The sequence below is a fragment of the Salmo trutta genome, chromosome 14 (assembly GCF_901001165.1).
Source record: "Salmo trutta chromosome 14, fSalTru1.1, whole genome shotgun sequence".
Lineage (NCBI taxonomy): Eukaryota > Metazoa > Chordata > Actinopteri > Salmoniformes > Salmonidae > Salmo > Salmo trutta.
Genome location: NC_042970.1, coordinates 14,963,939 through 14,985,832, shown reverse-complemented (window position 1 = coordinate 14,985,832; position 21,894 = coordinate 14,963,939). Strand labels below are relative to the sequence as shown.

Below are 21,894 nucleotides of genomic sequence, written 5' to 3'. Positions count from 1 at the left end.
ATGTTTTTTTCAATTACCTTGTCGATTGCTGACCACCCAAGAACATTGTCCATGACTACAACAGAATAATCATATCTCCAGCATAGAACAATCCTTGCTGCTTTGTTCTGTGCAATCTGCAGCCTCCTTATCTCACTTTCTGATGCTTCCCCCAGACCACAGAACAGTACAGTAGTTCACCTGACTCCAAATTGATGCTTGGGTTGTTTACCTGAGCGTCTTTCCCAGTAGATACTTAGCCATCCTTCTGACTATGCACGTTGTCTTCATCATTTTTGGTTGCGTTGTGGCAGAGAATGAATCATGTTAGAAATGCATTCTGGTGTATTGATTGACAGTCTGCATTCTTCAAAAGGCACCATTACAGTGCTTTCGGAAAGTATTTAGACTCCTTCCATTTTTCCCGATTTTGTTACGTTACAGCCTTATGTAAATAAGGTATTTGTTTTTTATGTTTTATACATTTGCAAAAATGTCTTAAAATCTGGTTTTGCTTTGTCATTATGGGGTATTGTGTGTAGATTGATGCAGATTATTATTTTTTTAATCCATTTTAGAATAAGTATTCAAACCCTTTGCTATGAGAGTCAAAATTGAGCTGACAGTGGTAAATTCAATTGATTGGACATGATTTGGAAAGGCACACACCTGTCTATACAAAGGTCCCACAGTTGACAGTGCATGCCAGAGCAAAAACCAAGCCATGAGGTCGAAGGAATTGTCCGTAGCGCTCCGAGAGAGGTTTGTGTCGAGGCACAGATCTGGGGAAGGGTACCAAAACATCTCTGCAGCATTGAAGGTCCCCAAGAACACAATGGCCTCCCTCATTCTTAAATGGAAGAAGTTTGGAACCACCTTGACTCTTCCTAGAGCTGGTCACCTGGCCAAACTGAGCAATCGGGGGAGAAGGGCCTTGGTCAGGGAGGTGACCAAAAACCCAATGGTCACTCTGGCAGAGCTCCAGAGTTCCTCTATCAAGATGAGAGAACCTTCCAGAAGGACAACCATCTCTGCAGCACTCCACAAATCAGGCCTTTATGGTAGAGTGGCCAGACGAAAGCCACTCCTCAGTAAAAGGCATATGAAAGCCCTCTTGGAGTTTGCCAAAATGCACCTAAAGGACTTTCAGATGGTGAGAAACAAGATTCTCTTGTCTGATGAAACCAAGATTGAACGCTTTGGCCTGAATGCCAAGCGTCACATCTGAAGGAAGCCTGGCACCATCCCTACGGTGAAGCATGGTGGTGGCAGCATCATGCCATAGGGATGTTTTTCAGTGGCAGGGACTGGGACACTAGTGAGGATCGAGGGAAAGACGAACGGAAAAAGTACGGAGAGATCCTTGATGAAAACCTGCTCCAGAGTGCTCAGGACTTCAGACTGGAGCGATGGTTCACCTTCCAACAGGACAACGACCATAAGCACACAGCCAAGACAACGCAGGAGTGGCTTTGGGATAAGTCTCTGAATGTCCTTGAGTGGCCCAACCAGAGCCCGGACTTGAACCCGATCGAACATCTCTAGAGAGACATGCAAATAGCTGTGCAGCAATGCTCCCCGTTCAACTCGACAGAGCTTGAGAGGATCTGCAGAGAAGAATGGGAGAAACTCCCCAAATATAGGTGTGCCAAGCTTGTAGTGTCATACCCAAAAGACTTGAGGCTGTAATCGATGCCAAAGGTGATTCAACAAAGTACTGAGTAAAGGGTCTGAATACTTATGTAAACGTAATATTTCCGTTTATTTATTTTTTTCATTTGCAAAAAACAATCTAAAAACCTGTTATTGCTTTGTCATTATGGGGTATTGTGTGTAGATTGATGAAGGAACATTTTCATTTAATCCATTTTAAAATAAGGCTGTAACGTAACAACATTTTGAAAAAGGAAACGGGTCTGAATACTTTCCGAATGCACTGTATAGTCCAAAGCGCACTTAACTTGTTAATACATTTTTAACCAACAACGTTCCTTCCAACTGTTGTATGATTAATGTCCATGTATGGTAACATAAGACAAGACAATGTCTGTCTTCTTCAGTATATTTTTCTGTGTCTTTGTGAGGACGGCTGTCTGTATTTGGCGTTCAGCTCAAGGGGCTCTCCTGTCCAAGTACACGCTGCCTCACAAAGAGGACTTGACACTGACATTCCCTCAGATGAGAGTTGCTAGGTGATGCCATTGTTCATGCCTTTTTTGTGTCCCCATATTCATACCCAAATTCTAAAGTTCTTTATGAAGACCATCTCATTAGTAGTCACATATTCATACCAGGAGACCCCTCCACTTGACCCCTCCCTTTCCTAGGGTGGGAAAGACCCATTTTAAATAAGATGGTTTGTGGAAGATGCTTCCAGCTACTCGTAAGACTGTCCAACAAGATAAGGACTCTAGCTTGCTCAATTTTCAGAATCTTAACACCTCAAGATGACCATAAGTAATAACCACTGGTTTCTTCACACTCATTTTCTCTTTTACTGAAGTAGTACTAGTAGTAGGTGAGAAGACAAAATGTCACATTATAAATCATGTTATTACTATCGATAAGGATATAAGAATATAATACAGATATAATCCATATTCAATTAACTATTCTGGGGCAGGGAACTAGGTGTGTGTGTATGTGTGAGCGTGTGTATGTATGCACGTGCTCACGTGTGTGTGGTGTGTTGAAAGAAATGTACAAATAGACATAGTACAATATTGTACTTTTTTTTCATTTTTTTTCTAAAAGCGAAATACTAGGGGGATAGCCTACAGTCGTTTCACTGAATGTACATCCGCACTACACAGGTAGTATAATCTTATGATTTGACCCAACCTCTACCACATACCATATATGGATTGTACCCACATTCCGAAGGCGGAGCTCATCGTGCCACCTGTTTTTCAATGGAACTTTTGACTGAAACGAAGGGCGGTTGACACCGGTAGTGCTCACAGACGTTCGGCGATATTACGAGATCAGTTCAGAGAGGAGTTGCCGTCAATGTAAAAAAAAAAAAATGGATTTCCGTCGTGTTACTTTTTATTCTTTGTTTTTGTATGTATTTATTAACCATATATTTATTACTCTTCACGCGAAAGAACGTACGTAATCTATTTTTCGTTTTAAAATGCGATTGTAAAGAGCTTTGCTTTGTGTTTTATGAGTTGGGGGATTGGGCTGTGACATGGTAGTCTTGAAGTTTTGTAATATTCTTGCAATATTGTCTATATTACAGTGTTATACAGTCTTTTTTAACAGTCTTTTTCCTCCAATATTTATATTTTCTGTTCAATGTATTGCTTTTTCTATGATAACTAACTTGTCAATATGGGGAAAGATCCCTCAAACTATTTCATGGGCTTGTTCATGTACTGTTCAGTTTCTTTCTTGATGAAAATAATAGTAAATTGTTAAATACTAAAAAAGAATTAGCCTATGTTGACTTAAATAAAAGAAAGGCAGTACATTGTAGGCTAACTTTGCTACTTCAAACATGCAATAATGATACTTTTCATTATTCTTAATTTACACAACTTGGTAATGTTGGTATTTCATCATGATTTAAAGGAAGGAATTTTACTTCACAAAGAGGACTTGACACTGAAATTCCTTCAGATGAAAGTTGCTAGGTGATGCCATTGTTCATTCGAAGTTTTTAGTTTCAGTATTGGAGTGGACAGGGTCTTGTACTGAAGGGAGAAGGGATGGGAGTGTAGGCTGTGATTGACTTGCATGTGTTCTTAGAAATGTTCCCAACAATTTTCACTCCCTTTATCATGCTATTTAACTTCCCATACTTTTCTCTGCCTTTTTCATGCAAACACGGGGGTAGAAGGACATAGTAATTCATAGTTTACTTAAATGGACATGGCTTATTTGATCCGATTTGTCATGCCAGGGCATGTCCTCTTGAAAGCCATGGATGGCAGTATATTGGGCATATTTGGTGAATCTAGGCCTGGCAATTTCTAGCAGGCTACTTTAATAATTGTTGGCTCAGAGAAAACAAAGTAACTTTGATAATCCAGTTTACTTGTAGAGTACATCGCTTATTACACATGTTCAATTTCTTATAACACATAAGACCGTATGCCTATTATTTTCTAATGAAACGGCTCCTCATATGAATTAAGAATGTTTACTAATAGTGCTCTAACATTATCTCTGTAGAGGTGCTGCTGGATATGAAAGCTTCAGGAGGCGAGTTGGGATGGTTGACCTGGCCATATGAAGAAGGGGTGAGTAGTTACCATACCATATAGTGAGAAAATATAAGGATTGCAGTAGTCTAACCAGATGGATGGTCTACACATGATACATGAGATGGTGTGAAACGTAGGCTAGATGTCACACAATGTAGACTCCAAGCCACATTTTAAATTGCAGATTTTTAAAAGGTCACATGCAAGACATTCTCTCCGCTCCCATTCCTTCAGAACAGTTTTCTGTGAAAGATGGAATGAGTGGCAGCTCGCAAAGTTTTGGCAAAGCTAGCCTACACTGGTTTTAGAGCAACCCTTTCATAATACAACTATGAATGTCATAAAATGTCAGCGTAAGAGCTGCATCTGAATTTACAGGACAAAAGTACATTTTCTAACTGAAAATAGCCAACAGGTTGTCATCATTCCAACAATATTCCACCAAAAACTTTTTTGTTGTTGCTGTGGTGATATAAATTTGGGAGGTTCCTGTCAGTCAAAGTAGAACACAAGACTGATGGAAGGAGAAAGGAAGGGAGACTGGTTGGAGGGGGAGAGAGGCATTCCTCTATCTATAGTAGTGTGGTTGACTGTCTTAAAAAAGCAACAGGACGTGGTCAGCGTCAGTGCGCTAACTGCATTTCTTTTGTGACCGTGAAGTTTACAGATCCTGCAATGCATTCTCTATGTATTGGGTAGGATTCCCCCCTATTTTATGATGTTTTGTCTATTCTCACCAAACTTCCTCAAACTTATGAAACACATTTACATTTGACTTTAAGGTGGATGTTTTAATACTGTTCTTGATCTATATCTATCTTCTCTTCCTTCTCACACTCTCCCTTCTCACACTTGGAATAAAGCACTCACTGTGCATGGTCCAATGAAATATGCCTTTATGGAAGCCATCTGAGGGGTTAAATGATTTCATGATGGTTATTCTTTTAAAGCCCTGTGCTTAATTAATGGATTCCTTTAAATCCTGCTACCAGGCAAGCATTTCCTTATTTTCCCTCTCTTAAAATAGACCTAATCACAGCCAATATTGCTGCCATGTCTTTTCCATGAACTAATAAAAAACCCTTTAACTGCCATAATGCTTGGTATTTCACAAGAGTATTTGTTTTAGTGTTATGTCTGTGTCACACAGGCACCCACGTCAGTTCGTGAAAACCACACACGTAGTGAGCAATCCACGCGTCCAGACCAAATCCTTCCCTGGCGTGTGGGGAAAAAAGTAGCAGGAAAGCTTGAGCAGTTTATAGGCTTTTCAGCAGGCAGACAGTTGTTTCATCAATAAAACAGCAACTGATCCTTGACGAGAACATAATCCCCTTAATCTTACGCTCATTCTCTTAAAACCCTCTCTCTCCTTCCTTCACTTGTTGTGTCTTGCCCTGTACATTGTGTTAAATTAAACCTCTGTTCTCTCTCTGTTTCAGTGGGAGATAGTCCAGACAGTGGTGAATGGCTCCCTCCTCTACACTTACAGTGTGTGTAACATCGACGCGGGTGAGCAGGACAACTGGCTCCGAACCACCTTCATCCAGGGGCACCCAGGGACCATCCGCGTCTCTGTGGAGCTGCACTTCGTTGTGCGGGACTGCAACACCTTCGACGGCTCCTCGCTCGCCTGCAAAGAGACCTTCAACCTGCACATGTTCGAGGCCGATGCCGACGTGGGCACCAGCTTCCATAAGGGCCGGTTCCGCAAAGTGGCCACGATCGCGTCAGACGAAATCACGCGGGGCCGCGGTGTGCTGAAGGTAAACGTGGAGACACGGACAATGGGCCCTCTATCCAGGAAGGGCTTCTACCTGGCCTTCCAGGACATGGGAGCGTGTGTGGCACTGCTCTCGGTGAGAGTGTACTACAAGACGTGTCCGTCCACCGTGCAGAGCCTGGCCGCCTTCCCAGAGACGGTGACAGATGCCCTGAGGGAGGTGGAGGGAACATGTGTGCAGAACGCCGTGAGCCAGGCCACCCCACGCATCTACTGCACCGCTGAGGGAGAGTGGGTGGTGCCTGTGGGACAGTGCCAATGCCGCGGAGGCTATGAAGTTGTTGGAGACTCCTGCCAAGGTAAGACTACAGCCAGGCTTCACATAATACATCTCCCTGCACACCCCAACCCCCTACCTGTTGTAATGTTGGGTGTTAGTATTCAACAGCAGCTGTATTTACAGAAGTGCAAGGCCTAACCACCATCCTGGCTGGGTTTTAGAAATGACTGCACACTGTGCACAAGAATGTTAATTGTGATTTAAAACACCTCACAGACATGAATGTTAATTGGGATTTCAAACACCTCACAGACATGAATGTTAATTGTGATTTAAAACACCTCACAGACATGAATGTTAATTGTGAGTTCAAACACCTCACAGACATGATTGTTAATTGTGAATTCAAACACCTCACAGACATGAATGTTAACTGTGATTTCAAACACCTCACAGACATGTTCATTTTGATTTCAAACATCTCACAAACAAAAATAAAAGCAGGACAGGTGTAGAATGATTTACAGGAATGAATGTAGACAAAACAGTGAAAGGTATTTGGACATGTTTTTGTTTGTTTTGACAGCAATAATACCACGAGATGTTTAGGATTGTAACACTATTTCCAAACATAATATGGGAGAGGGACTGCGTGTGGGAGAATGTGGCAGAGGTACAAGGCATAAGGGAATTTTGGGGAAGTTTTGACTGATGTAAAGAGCACTCCTGGTCATGAATCATTCTACCTGTTAGTGTTGGCCAAAGTTTTCTTTCCACTGTGTTTGTCTCTCAGGACTTAGAAATGGGGTGGGGTGAGGAGGATACAGTTTTATGGACAATGAAAAATGTACGAGGGAAATCTGTTGTAGACTATAGGGGCATGAGGCGTAAAAGTTTGTAGTTTAAGTAGGAATGTTGTTTTAGAATGTTGGAATGCATATAATCTGGACACATCTGTTTGTTTGAGGCAAGGGGACTGGTAGAGAGGCATTTGGCTTTTTAATGTTGTAGTTGAGAAACACTGAGAGTACGCCTAGATGGAACACATTGCAGTAATGAATTGAAATGTAAATGTTTGTTTGCTCACATTGTTTGTATGAAAGTTGCCATGTCTTTGGTATTCCGGGGTGTGGTGTGTTGAGCTATCAGTAGGAAACTGGAGAGGGGGGGGAGGAACATTACATTACTTTACGCTCAGTGAACTGTGGGGATTTCTGAAAGGAATTCGTTCACCCTCACGTCCCCTCCCGTACTGATTGGCTAAGGAGAGCCATGTGACTTGATGTGCCAGCTGAAGAGTACCTGAGCAGTGTGTCTTCTCCACACAGCTATTTGTGTGCGTCCATAGCCATGGCTGAGGTGAACCACAGATTACAGGGACTGTGCCATCACGCCCATCTCAGTCATGAAGGTTATACTGAGTCAGTCTGTGGTTTATGACGGGACAAGAGGCTCCCTTGTTGAAGCCAGAAATCCCGGTCACCTTGGGTGGTATAATTACTTGGATTGTATCCCTTTGACTCCCTATTACAGTAAAATATAGCCAATAGGCTAAGCAACCAGGTTAGCTCATAGATCAGGGATCATCAACTAACTGAACAAAAATAAAAACACAACATGTAAAGTGTTGGTCCCATGTTTCATGAACTGAAATAAAAGATCCCAGACATTTTTCTATATGCACAAAAAGCTTATTTCTCAAAAATGTTGTGCGCAAATTTGTTAACATCCCTGTTAGTGAGCATTTCTCCTTTGCCAAGATAATCCATCCACCTGACAGGTGTGGCATATCAAGAAGCTGATTAAACAGCAAGATCAATACACAGGTGCACTTTGTACTGGGGACAATAAAAGGACACTCTAAAATGTGCAGTTTTGTCACGCAACACAATGCCATAGATGTCTCAAGTTTTGAGGGAGTGTGGATTTGGCATACTGAGTACAGGAATGTCCACCAGAGCTGTTGCCAGAGAATTTAATGTTCATTTCTCTACCATAAGCCACCTCCAACTTAATTTTAGAGAATTTAATGACCCCAAGCATACAGCCAATGCAATGCTGGAATGGTTCCAGAACAACAATGTGAAAGTCCCTTTGTGGCCCAGCCAAAGCCCAGACTAGAATTGAAAATCTGTGGAAAGACTTGAAGATTACGGTTTACCGCCGTTCCCCATCTAACTTATGAGAGCTTGATCAAATACGCAAGGAAGAATGGGAGAAAATCCCCAAATCCAGATGTGTCTCTTGTAGATACAGACATACCCAAGACGACTCAAAGCTGTAATCGCCAACAAAGGTGCTTCTACAAGGGTTTGACTCAGGGGTGTGAGACATTTCTGTATTTCATTTTCAAAAACATTTCTAAAATGTCTAAAAACTGAGGGCCAAACCCGGCCCGCAGGCCGCCAGTTGGGGAACCCTGTCATAGATTGTTATGTTGTTACCGTGCTACATTAAAGAGACATTTACATTTATCTTAACATTGAGAAGTATTCCACCATATCATAGCTCCAAGCCTGAGGAAGGGTACCCCGAAGGGTCTGATCGTTCCAGGCTAAGGGGAAGGCCAAGCTCAGGAATGTTCCATGTTCAGGACCGTTGGCAGAGGCATCTGTCAGTGCTGCTGTGAATCGCATCACAAGAGACATACCAAACAGAACATGTATTAAAAAAATACATTATTGATGCAATTTCAATGTTGTTTGAGTTTCTTTGTGAATCACCACATTTGCTTGAGATGATTTCACTGCAACACTGCATCCAAGTTTCTTGACATAGGCGTTTCAAAGAGCTGTCCGTCAAGGCGAGCTCATGAATATAAGCTCTCCGGCACTCAGCCTGTCTTTTCAAACTTCCTGATAGTAAGCCATGAGAGAGAAATGCTTTTTTTTCTCAAATATTTCAGTATTTCTACCCCCAAAAAATATTATGGGTGATATTTTAGTCACTCAAAAGGCCATTTTACATGGGAATGACTGTTCGGGACCTTTAAAAAAAAAATATACAGTTGAAGTCGGAAGTTTACATACACCTTAGCCAAATACATTTAAACTCAGTTTTTCACAATTCCTGACATTTAATCATAGTAAAAATTCCCTGTCTTAGGTCAGTTAGGATCACCACTTTATTTTAAGAATGTGAAATGTCAGAATAATAGTGGAGAGAATTATCACATTCCCAGTGCGTCAGAAGTTTACTTACACTCAATTAGTATTTGGTAGCATTGCCTTTAAATTGTTTAACTTGGGTCAAACGTTTCAGGTAGCCTTCCACAAGCTTCCCACAATAAGTTGGGTGAATTTTGGCCCATTCCTCCTGACAGAGCTGATGTAACTGAGTCAGGTTTGTAGGCCTCCTTGCTCGCACACACTTTTTCAGTTCTGCCCACAAATTTTTTATGGGATTGAGGTCAGGGCTTTGTGATAGCCACTCCAATACCTTGAATTTGTTGTCCTTAAGCCATTTTGCCACAACTTTGGAAGAATGCTTGGCATCATTTTCCATTTGGAAGACCCTTCTACGACCAAGCTTTAACTTCCTGACTGATGTCTTGAGATGTTGCCTCAATATATGCACATAATATTCCTTTCTCATGATGATATCTATTTTGTGAAGTGCACCAGTCCCTCCTGCATCAAAGAACCCCCACAACATGATGCTGCCACCCCTGTGCTTCACGGTTGGGATGGTGTTCTTCGGCTTGCAAGCCTCCCCCTTTTTCCTCCAAACATAATGATGGTCATTATGGCCAAACCGTTCTATTTTTGTTTCATCAGACCAAAAAGTACTAACTTTGTCCCCATGTGCAGATGCGAAACATAGTCTGGCTTTTTTTATGGCAGTTTTGGAGCAGTGGTTTCTTCCTTGCTGAGCGGTCTTTTAGGTTATGTCGATATAGGACTCGTTTTTACTGTGGATATAGATACTTTTGTACCTGTTTCCTTCAGCATGTTCACAAGGTCCTTTGCTGTTGTTCTGGGATTGATTTGCACTTTTCGCACCAAAGTACGTTCATCTCTAGGAGAGGAGAGACGCGTCTCCTTCTGAGTGATATGACGGCTGCATGGTCCCATGGTGTTTATACTTGCGTACTATTGTTTGTACAGATGAACGTGGTACCTTCATGCGTTTGGAAATTGCTCCCAAGAATGAACCGGACTTGTGGAGGTCTATAATTTTTTTTCTGAGGTCTTGGCTGATTTCTTTTAATTTTCCCATGATGTCAAGCAAAGAGGCACTGAGTTTGAAGGTAGGCCTTGAAATACATCCACTGGTACACCTCCAATTGACTCAAATGATGTCACGTCCTGACCAGTAAAAAGGTTATTTGTTATTGTAGTTTGGTCAGGACGTGGCGGGGGTGTTTGTTTTTTGTGTTTCGTTTTTTTTTGGTTAATGTTCTATGTTAGTCTATTTCTATGTCTGTGTCTAGTTATTCTATTTCTATGTTTAGTTTATTGGGTTGACCTTCAATTGGAGGCAGCTGTTCCTCATTGCCTCTAATTGAAGGTCCTATTTAGTAGGGGTGTTTTTTCATGGGTTTTTGTGGGTAGTTGTTCCTTGTGTTGTTGTGTTCCTTACAGGACTGTTTCTCGTCATTGTTTTTTTGTATTAAGTGTTTTGTTTCGTTTTCTTCTTCATTAATTAAAGAAGATGAGCATTGCGCCTTGGTCTCATCAGTACGACGAACGTGACAAATTATGTCAATTAGCCCATCAGAAGCTTCTAAAGCCATGACATAATTTTCTGGAATTTTCCAAGCTGTTTAAAGGCACAGTCAACTTAGTGTATGTAAACTTCTGACCCACTGGAATTGTGATACAGTGAATTATAAGTGAAATAATCTGTCTGTAAACAATTGTTGGAAAAATTACTTGTGTCATGCACAAAGTAGATGTCCTAAACGACTTGCCAAAACTATAGTTTGTTAAGAAGAAATTTGTGGAGTGGTTGAAAAACTCAACCTAAGTGTATGTAAACTTCCGACTTCAACTGTGTGTATGTGTATATATATATATATGTATGTGTCTCTTTTACATATATATATATATATATATATATAATAAAAGAGGACAAAGCCAGAAAAGACCCAAACGGGGTTGACATGACAAACTTGTTCAGTTCATTATTATACTAATTTATAATACTGAGTCATATCCTAATTCTCTGTGCAGTCAAGCAGAAACACATTCCTGTCAATGGCAAGGGATTTATTTCTCTAAAGGTCCAGAGAATATCTTCTGGGAACGAGGAAGTAAAGGGGAAGGTTGGGCCAGGATCCATGACTCAGAATGAAGTCATTAGGGAGGGTAGTTGGTGGTTAGTGGACAGTTGGCGGGCGCATGAGAGGTTGGTCAGTTAGATGTGTGGAACTGCCAGGAACGTAGTTAATTTAGGGAAGCGGCGGCAGGTAGCCTAGTGGTTAGAGTGTTGGACTAGTAACTGAAAGGTTGCAAGATCAATCCCTGAGCTGACAAGGTAAAAATCTGGTGTTCTGAACAAGGCAGTTAACCATTGAAAATAAGAATTTGTTCTTAACTGACTTGCCTAGTTAAATAAAGGTAAAAAAAAATGTTTTCAAGAGTATTAGTGTGGAGCAAAAGGACAGCTGTTTGCGAATGATATGCCCTACTCCTCTTTGCTCTTTCATCCGGTTGTTAACACACACAATGAGCTCTCTAAACCTTGTTCCCACTCATTAGAACAATGGGCCGACACAGAGATCAAAACATAGATGAAATTAACAGATGCATTACTGCCTCCACCACTCCATTCATTCATAAAGAGCACCGCCGTGTCCAAAGGGACTGACCAGGACAATGTGAGGCATTATTTTAGGTCCCACTTTCAGTCAGGTATTTTTTTTATTTCCTTAAGAACATCAATTTTTTTACTCTTAATATAATTCATCAACAACAAACAACCACATTAATGTATAATAATTCAGTCAAATTCATTTTTTAGTCTTCTAAAGTTTCACTCACTGAGATTCAAACATTCTCAGAGTGATCTTGAAAGAGTGATATATGCAGCGCACATGCCACCATTTTAGGGCTCTAATGAATAAGCACAACATATTTATGGAACCACTCCGTCCAATCCCAGTCACAATAGATGAATAGGGGTAGGGGTGCTTTGATACGTGGCAGGAGTCCTGCTGCTCCTTCTCCAGATGAAAGAGGCTGGCCCCCTTTTCTTATGCGTCCAGAGCACTATACAGCCCTACACTCCCAGAGTGATTCCCCAGAGAGAACTTCTGTTGGTACTTGCGACCCTAACCCATCCCCCATCCATCTATTCTTCTCAATCCCCCCTACTCAAACTCAAAACTCATATCCATTGTTCTATTGTGGGGCTGGTTGTTACACAGCGGTCCTTCTGCCATGGTGGTTAAGTCACCGGCAGATCCCTCTTGTCCATCACAGGTCACCCTCTTCACTATAGAGGTCTGATGAAAGACTTATCCCCTAGGGAGACATTAGAATAAAGGGTGAGAGAGAGGAGATCGCTTCTTAAAGTAAACATTCACATCGATTCTCCTAAAAAATGTGTATTGATTTAGGCTCCAACAACACGGTCGGTCAACATCTCCCCTTTAGCAGTTCTACTTCCTCCAGACTTCCTCTCCCTTGCTCCATCCTTGCATGTTGTCATTTGTCACCGGAGGAAGGAAGGAAGTACAGTTTCAGACTTGCAATCCTTGCATCCTGGTTTCTGTCCAATACAAACAAACACACACACACACACACACACACACACACACACACACACACACACACACACACACACACACACACACGTTCCGGAATGGAAGGTACATTTTTTCTTTATATCCTACAGGTCAATGAATATCTTCAGCAGTAACCATTTTGCTATTTCCGTTAGGCTCCTCAAACAATACCCACACCAGCATTCACAGTGCTGATTTTGGAGTTCAAAAGGGAACGGTTGTACAGAGTGAACATCTGCTGTGTTGAGTGTTTCCGTGGCATCCGGTTGACTGTCAGTGCAACTTGAGAATGGAACTTGAGGCGCAAAGGACAAGTGGAGGCAAATCGTCCGGAAAATCCCATTCCATTCTGTATAAATACAAAGCCTCAGTGATTACAGTTTAACCACAGCCTGAGTTTCCTGTCAAGCCCCAGGGGACTGACAGAGATATCGTTTTAATGTATTGTAACTCAATCACACACTCTTTCCCTTGTGCACGTGTGGATACTAATAATACTATAACTAATAAGCATCCTCCTGTTTCTTTCAGCGTGTACGCCAGGCTCCTTTAAAGACGCTGTGTCCAGTGAGTCCTGTGAGGTTTGTCCTGAGAATACTGAGCCATCCACAGCCGGCGCCCTCCTGTGTCCATGTATGGCGGGATTCTACCGCTCCCCATCAGACCCTCTTATGTCAGCCTGCTCTGGTAAGAACAAATGGCCAGATAGTCAGCTACATTTACATTTTTTGTCATTTAGCAGACGCTCTTATCCAGAGCGACTTACAGTAGTGAATGCATACATTTCATACATTTTTATTATTTTTATTTTCTCTTCGTACTGGTCCCCCGTGGGAATCGAACCCACAACCCTGGCGTTGCAAACACCATGCTCTACCAACCATGCTCTACCAACTGAGCCACACGGGACTGCTACTGCTAGGCCTATCACTAACAAAGGATTAGCCAATTCTACTGCCATTCCTTATTTTATCCTGTGTCCTCATAGGCTATACTGTCTTTATGTCATCATCATTGTTGATAGAGGGATCTGAACGTTCTTCATCTGGTGTATTAACATTTGGAATGTCTCATAATAACTCTTGTCTACATTCTGCCTCCTCCTTTAGCCCCGCCCAGCGCCCCTCGTGACCTGGCCTCCACCACTTTGTCAGCGGACGGCAGGCTGCAGCTGTCCTGGAGCCCCCCACTGGTGACAGGAGGCCGCCGGGACATCTGCTACAGCGTGGTGTGTGAGCGCTGCACCGGGGCCCTGTGTGTGCCCTGTGGGGAGAAGGTCCGCTTCCAGCCCGACCCCACGGACCTCCAGGACACTGTGGTGACTGTCAGCCAGTTGGAGCCCCACCTCAACTACACCTTCACTGTAGAGGCCCGCAGCGGAGTGTCTCAGTACAGCAGCCAGAGACCCAGCAGCACCATCACCACCGCTCTGCACTTCACTGATCCCCCCAAGGTGACGTCCATCCGTCTGGACGAGCGGAGCCCCACCAGCCTGTCTCTGTCCTGGGCTCTGTCCAGCCGAGCACCATCCCATATCACCCACCGCTACGAACTCATGTACCGCAGGAAGGTAAGACAGACAACTACACTCCTCCCTCTCTCTTCTCTCCATGTCAGTCACACATTAAACACAACATATATATAATAGTATTAGTATATCTCTGTAGTGAATCCCCTCTCAGTGCTCCTCTCTCTCCCTGCCCCGTGCAGGAGGACGACAGTGAGCGTGATGTCACTACATACACAGTCCTGGTTTTGGACAAGAGTACGGTGCAGATCAGTGACCTCTCCCCTAACACGGCCTACGTGTTCAGAGTCCAGGCTCTCAGCCCTGAGGGAAACCCAGGGGGATACAGCATGAAGCATGAGTTCAAAACCTTGCCCATTGGTAAGTGTAGCCGTAGAGATACCACACTGTTTGTCTCTAATATCCAGGCAAGACATTTTAAAATGTGAGTGTATTGTGATCTAACTGTGTTGTCTGTGGTTGTGTTTCAGCAGAGTCTCAGGTCCAGAACTACACAGGGGTTATGGGAGCTGTAGTAGGAGGAGGAATCATGCTGCTCGTCGTTGTAGTCCTTCTACTGCTGCACAAACGGTTAGAACACACTAATCCTATCATATCCCGCTGTCCTAAGATGTAGTTCACATTTGGTATTTCATTACATTTCCATTTCAGTAATTTAGCAGATGCTCTTATCCAAAGCGACTTACAGTTAGTGCATTCATCTTAAGATAACTGTGTGGGACAACCACATACTGTATCTCAGTCATAGTGAGTAAATGTTTTTCTTAATAAGCTGATAGAGAATGTAATGCCATGTCATCTCTAAGAGGTTTTTTTTTTATCAGTAACAGCCAGAGTAGCTGTTAAAAACTGTAACTGTAGCTGACTGGGTCTGTGGCTGAAGATGATGCTGCCCCTTACTGATACGGCAGCCTGTCTGTGATGAAGTGTGCTTTAAAAGCATCATGAACACTGTTCAACCCTGAGATGGCACCAAAAAAAAGGGAATCTACGTGTCTCTAGCTAAACTGGTCTAATCACCACAGGAAACAGGTTTATGCGTCTCTATGCTATTTAGTTAAAGTAACTGCCCAGTGTTTCCAGATTTCTATTAAATACTATGAGTATGTTAAAAAGCAGCTCTGTGTCCGAATGGTGTGGGCGTATACCAGTCATTGAAAATATTCACGCAAGTAAACCACTGATTGGCCAGCTCATCCCCCTCAGGAAATATCAAGCATTTTTTAAACAATCTGTTTGAAATACAAGTTTGAGGTGGTTTTTTTAAAGTGTTTTCTTCTCCAATTTATGCTTTGTCCACAAATACGAGTATAGGACGAGTCAAAAACATTATCTGGATATGAGTTAACAGAATATTCACTTTTAAAAGTGAGATTTTCACTGGGCAGTTTAATAATGATACCTTACATAATAACAATGTCTTAACATTGCATATTGTCTGGCTAATCATAATAGTGACTATGCTTCCTAACAGGAGAATTAACTACCGTCATAGACAGGGATCAGAGGACCCCTACTTCTTCAGCACAGGTAGGAATCACAGCATCCAAGAAATACACTACATGACCAAAAGTATGTGGACACCGGCTCGTTAAACATCTCATTCCAAAATCATGGGCATTAATATGGAGTTGGTCCCCCCTTTGCTGCTATAACAGCCTATACTCTTCTGGGAAGGCTTTCCACTAGATGTTGGAACATTGCTGCTGGGACTTGCTTCCATTCTGCCACAAGAGCATTATTGAGCTCGGGCACTGATGTTGGGTGATTTGGCCTGACTCGCAGTCGGCGTTCCAATTCATCCGAAAGGTGTTCGATGGGGTTGAGGTCAGGGATTTGAGCAGGCCAGTCAAGTTCTTTCACACCGATCTCAACAATCCATTTCTGTATGGACCTCGCTTTGTGCACGGGGGCATTGTCATGCTGAAACAGGAAAGGGCTTTCCCCAAACTGTTGCAACAAAGTTGGAAGCACAGAATCATCTAGAATGTATGCTGTAGCGTTAAAATTTCCCTTCGCCTGGAACTAAGGGGACTAGCCTGAACCATGAAAAATAGCCCCAGGCCATTATTCCTCCTCCACCAAACTTTACAGTTGGCACTATGTATTGGGGCAGGTAGCATTCTCCTGGCATTCGCCAAACGCAGATTCGTCCGTCGGACTGCCAGATGATTCATCACTCCAGAGAACGAGTTTCCACTGCTCCAGAGTCCAATGGCGGCAGAGAAATTTGACTAACTGACTTGTTGGAAAGGTGGCATCCTATGACGGTGCCATGTTGAAAGTCACTGAGCTCTTCAGTAAGGCCATTCTACTGCCAATGTTTGTCTATGGAGATTGAATGGCTGTGTGCTCGATTTTATGCACCTGTCAGCAACGAGTGTGGCTGAAATAGCAAAATCCACTCATTTTAAGGGGTGTCCACATACTTTTGTATATATAGTCAAAGTCCCTGTATTGGAACAGCGATGTGCATTACCAAAGAGATTATCTCCCATCTTCAATCTCCTCCTTGACTAATTGTCTTTCACACTTCCTCAGATCAACTGAAGCCCCTGAAGACCTACGTTGACCCACACATGTACGAGGACCCCAACACGGCGATCCTGAAGTTTGCCAGCGAGATTCATCCCAGTCTTGTCACTAAGCAAAAAGCCATCGGAGCAGGTAAATGTCAAACCAGTTTACAGTAATATTTTGAAAAAATCTCGCTGATCCCCTCCCCCAAGAAGAATGTTATGAATTCATATTATTCTCTGTGTGTGTGTGTGTTTCTGTTTCACAGGAGAGTTTGGGGAAGTGTACCGTGGTGTGATGAAGGCTCCAAGGAGAGGAGAGGTAGCGGTAGCCATCAAGACATTGAAGCCAGGCTACACAGAGAAGCAGAAGCAGGATTTCCTGAGTGAAGCCAGCATCATGGGCCAGTTCTCCCACCAGAACATCATCCGCCTGGAGGGAGTCATCACTAAGTGTGAGTTCCTGCTCTCAGACACTGTCTGCGTCTCAAATGGCAGCCTCTACTGATTCACTGAATAGTCATTTATTAGTTAAGTTATTTACCTTATTTAGTAACATCCCCTATTTCCCATCTCCACCATACTGTGCCTCTTTTGTTGACATGAAGTACTACATTTGTACCTTTTTATAATTTTCTTCAAGCAGTCAAGCATGCCATGATTGTGACAGAATACATGGAGAATGGAGCACTTGACAACTATCTAAAGGACCATGATGGGGAGATGTCATCGTACCAGCTGGTGGGCATGCTGCGTGGCATCGCGGCCGGCATGAAGTACCTCTCTGACATGAGCTACGTGCACCGAGACCTGGCTGCCCGCAACGTTCTGGTCAACAGCAACCTGGAGTGCAAGGTGTCTGACTTCGGCCTGTCCCGCGTGCTGGAAGACGACCCTGAGGGCACCTACACCACCAGCGTGAGTCAAACATCCATAGTACTGATATTAATGTATGGAAACAGTGGGGGTATTACAATCTACCATGTGCTATGCACTTAGTAGCCTTCCCATATCTTTACTTATAATTGGTTACAAATGATTGGTGATGTTGACAGACACTCACTCCGCCTCCTAAACCTTTACATTAGTAATAGCCATGCCTCTAGTGAATACATTCCCTTCAGTCTCATTCTTATGATTAGTTATTGTTGCTGTTCCTTCAGGGAGGGAAGATCCCCATCCGCTGGACCGCCCCAGAGGCTATCGCCTACAGGAAGTTCACCTCGGCCAGCGACGTGTGGAGCTTCGGCATAGTCATGTGGGAAGTCATGGCCTTCGGAGAACGACCCTACTGGGACATGAGCAACCATGAGGTAGGTACCTACTGGGACATGAGCAACCATGAGGTAGACCCTACTGGGACATGAGCAACCATGAGGTAGACCCTACTGGGACATGAACAACCATGAGGTAGACCCTACTGGGACATGAGCAACCATGAGGTAGACCCTACTGGGACATGAACAACCATGAGGTAGACCCTACTGGGACATGAGCAACCATGAGGTAGACCCTACTGGGACATGAACAACCATGAGGTAGACCCTACTGGGACATGAGCAACCATGAGGTAGACCCTACTGGGACATGAGCAACCATGAGCTAGACCCTACTGGGACATGAGCAACCATGAGCTAGACCCTACTGGGACATGAACAACCATGAGGTAGACCTTACTTTAATCCGTCACATTTCCTTCACTCCCTTCCCTGTTTTATGGAAATAACAGAGCGCTGTAGGTCTGGGTAAACACAAGGCCTCTGTGATGCATCATCTCTAGGTATTTATCCTGGGTGGAGTGTTTAAAACAACCCACTAAGGGCCTCTAAGTCAAAATAGTTCCCACAGTCCTCTTCACATAAAACTGTTAGTGCCCACATGCATTAAAACAACACATAATCTTAGTGTGTTGGTCTAGATCATAATCACTAGCTCTGTGAGACATGGTCTAAACCCCGCTTCTTCCTCAGGTGATGAAGGCCATTAACGAGGCCTTCCGGCTGCCTGCACCCATGGACTGTCCATCCACCGTTTACCAGCTGATGCTGCAGTGTTGGCTGCAGGACCGCTCCAAACGACCTCGCTTCCCAGACATCGTCAACATCCTAGACAAACTGCTCCGGAGCCCAGAGTCTCTGAAAACCATTGCTGACTTTGATCCCCGGTAAGATGTAAATGAATGAAGCTGATTTCCCCTGGACTTGTCAGTTGATTTTTTTCAATCACATACTGTGAATATAGCATTTACTTACCAATCTATTTCCCCGTTTTTTCCCACCAGTGTGTCCATCCGCCTCCCCAGCACCAGTGGCTGTGACGGCTCCCCCTTCAGGTCTGTGCCGGAATGGCTGGAGTCCATCAAGATGAGCCAGTACACTGAGAGCTTTGCCTGCGCTGGAATCACAACCATGGAGCAGGTGCTATCCATGAGGCATGAGTAAGTACTACACACATACAGTAACCATGCACCAGCCTCACCACATTACATGGGCTTAGTAGGGACACTGCCACATTTGAAAAATACAGTAAGAGTATTCAGATCTTTGTTAAGCATTTGTTGTCTGGTATGCCACACTCTCATCTATGGAATGCAACACTCTCATTCATGCTGCATTCATCAAATGCCCCTCCCCCATACCATTCCTCGCTGCCCCACCCTATATAGCACCACTGTATCATGTCCGAGTAGGAAGTTTCAAATGCAATAATATTTTATCATGTGCTACCTATTGGTTTGAATGTGAAACATTTTCCTAACAGCTCCTGTCTCTATCTTTCTTCTCTCTCAGTGACATCAGGAACATTGGCGTGCGGTTACCAGGTCACATGAAGAGAATCGCCTACAGCATCGTTGGACTTAAAGACCAGACCAGCTCACTCAGTGTTTGCAGTACAGTGTTTGCAGTGTGAGACCCCCAACCTGAGATTCCCCAAAATAGGACTGCACTGACCACCTTATTTCACTGTCACATTGAATAAGGAAATAGAACAAGTTGGGTTGAACATGTACTAATAATGGCTGAGCTACGCTGCTTTAGACTGGTCAGTGGCATGACTGAAGAGGACCTTTCCTGCCAGCCACTCAGAAAAGACTGACATGTAAAACCGTTACATGTCAGTCCTCCATGAAGTACTCCGTGACAAGAGATGCTGAGAGATGTGGTTAAAGGAGAAGTAACTTTTTATATTATCAAGTATGGAAATATAATGGCAGATAGGAATCAACAGGCTTTGGAGAAAGCTGTATGAGACCTGAGACCTTTTTTCTCAACTGGAAGTCTGAAAAACACAAGACATTCAAGCCAAGGCACTCCAGGACTGGGTCTACCTCAAGCACTCACTTATTCCTCTAGTCACTTCTGGACTTATTTGTTTCATAAAGATTTGAGGCTTTGACATAACAGATAGACTCTATCTGCCAGTCTACTCAAATGACAGGTTTATTGGTCTTCTGAATTATTCCAGTCAGGTCAAGAGATCAAATACTTTTTCTTTCTTTTTGATTTTGTAGGTTCCATCCTGTCTGCAATCCAGCTCATATACTTTTCTCTCATACATTTTGAAATAGTATTTTTCTTTAGTTTACAGTTCGTCTCAATCTACTCTTAGTGGTTCTTCCATTATTATTTAATATTTATTTAATATTTATTGTATTTTTTAAATTAAAGACACTGCTCTGGCATGTTTTTAGAAATATAGTTTTCTGTTTCAATAAAATCATTGTTGCCTTGTAACAATCACTTGTCTGAATTCAATCAACCAGCAGAAAATAATATCTACAACAGTATAACTACAATGTAATGTACAATTTATACACTGGATTCTTGACATAGCTCACTGTAACATCTACTGCTGTACATATCATTCTAGGTATATATATTTGGTGTAAATATGCATAGATTGCATTAGGATTACTAATACAATGTTATTTGGGTTCACTGAATAAGTTCTGATATTCATGATTTCCTGTTTCTGAGGATTATTTGTGTGCTTGTTTGACTTTTTGCAGCATTGTTAAGGAGCTAGAAACAAGCATTTCAGCACATGAAACATTTTGATTTGATAAAAAATACAGGCAAGAAAAAAGAATGTTTGATTGGAATAAACAATTTTGGGGGCATTTCCTTGACAACCACCCTCCAGTTGGCGATAAGCACAGTCAGCTTCGATGTCAATTAGTGACTACCATTGCAGTCTGGAATGTTCCATCTCCACTCTACTGTACCCCATCACATATGCATCATCTGTTACTGAGCCCCTGCTAAATTCATTCATTCTCGCTTTAAAAATATAAGCGCAACATGTAATGTGTTAGTTCCATGTTTCAAAAGCTGAAATAAAAAACAAAAAGCTTATTTCTCTCAATGTGCACAAATGTGTTAACATTCCTGTTCGTGAGCATTTAACCACTTGACAGGTGTGGCATATCAAGAAGCTGATTAAACAGCATGATCATTACACAGGTGCATCTTGTGCTGGGGACAATAAAAGGCCACTAAAATGTGCAGTTGTGTCATAACACAATGCCAGATGTCTCAAGTTGAGGGAGCATGCAATTGCCATGCTGACTGCAGGAATGTCCACCAGAGCTGTTGCCAGAGAATTGAATGTTCATTCCTCTACCATAAGCTGCCGCCATCATTTTAGAGAATTTGGCGGTACGTCCAACCAGCCTCACAACCGCAGACCACGTGTAACCACACCAGCCCAGGACCTCCACATCCGGCTTCTTCATGTGCATCGTCGTCAGATGGGGAGGGCAGGGTGACGAAATAATGAAATGTTATCTTTGCACAGATATATGTATGCGTTGCGCCTCCACAGACGTTCTCCTCTCAGTCCTTGTATGATTGTACAGTGAGATCAATGTAAGGTTGATGCCATTGCTGCATCTCTGCCCTGTCATGTGAAATCCATAGATTTCAGC

General features: G+C 42.9%; 1 protein-coding gene across 2 annotated transcripts; it reads left to right on the top strand.

The window, feature by feature from the left end:
* The first annotated feature begins 2,855 nt into the window (after positions 1 to 2,855).
* LOC115207472 (ephrin type-A receptor 2) lies at positions 2,856 to 21,322 on the top strand. 2 transcript variants are annotated; one of them, XM_029774560.1, is made up of 15 exons: positions 2,856 to 3,089; positions 4,159 to 4,226; positions 5,633 to 6,272; positions 13,455 to 13,610; positions 14,033 to 14,493; positions 14,634 to 14,811; positions 14,925 to 15,021; positions 15,926 to 15,981; positions 16,993 to 17,118; positions 17,237 to 17,422; positions 17,614 to 17,885; positions 18,131 to 18,280; positions 18,938 to 19,131; positions 19,249 to 19,404; positions 19,757 to 21,322. In XM_029774560.1, exons 1-15 carry the CDS (start codon positions 3,005 to 3,007, stop codon positions 19,875 to 19,877), a joined length of 2,946 nt encoding a protein of 981 aa, XP_029630420.1. In that variant the 5' UTR covers positions 2,856 to 3,004; the 3' UTR covers positions 19,878 to 21,322. The 2 variants fall into 2 exon arrangements, with proteins under 2 accessions (XP_029630420.1, XP_029630419.1); XM_029774559.1 differs by having other exon boundaries at positions 14,922 to 15,021.
* The last annotated feature ends 572 nt before the right edge of the window (positions 21,323 to 21,894 follow it).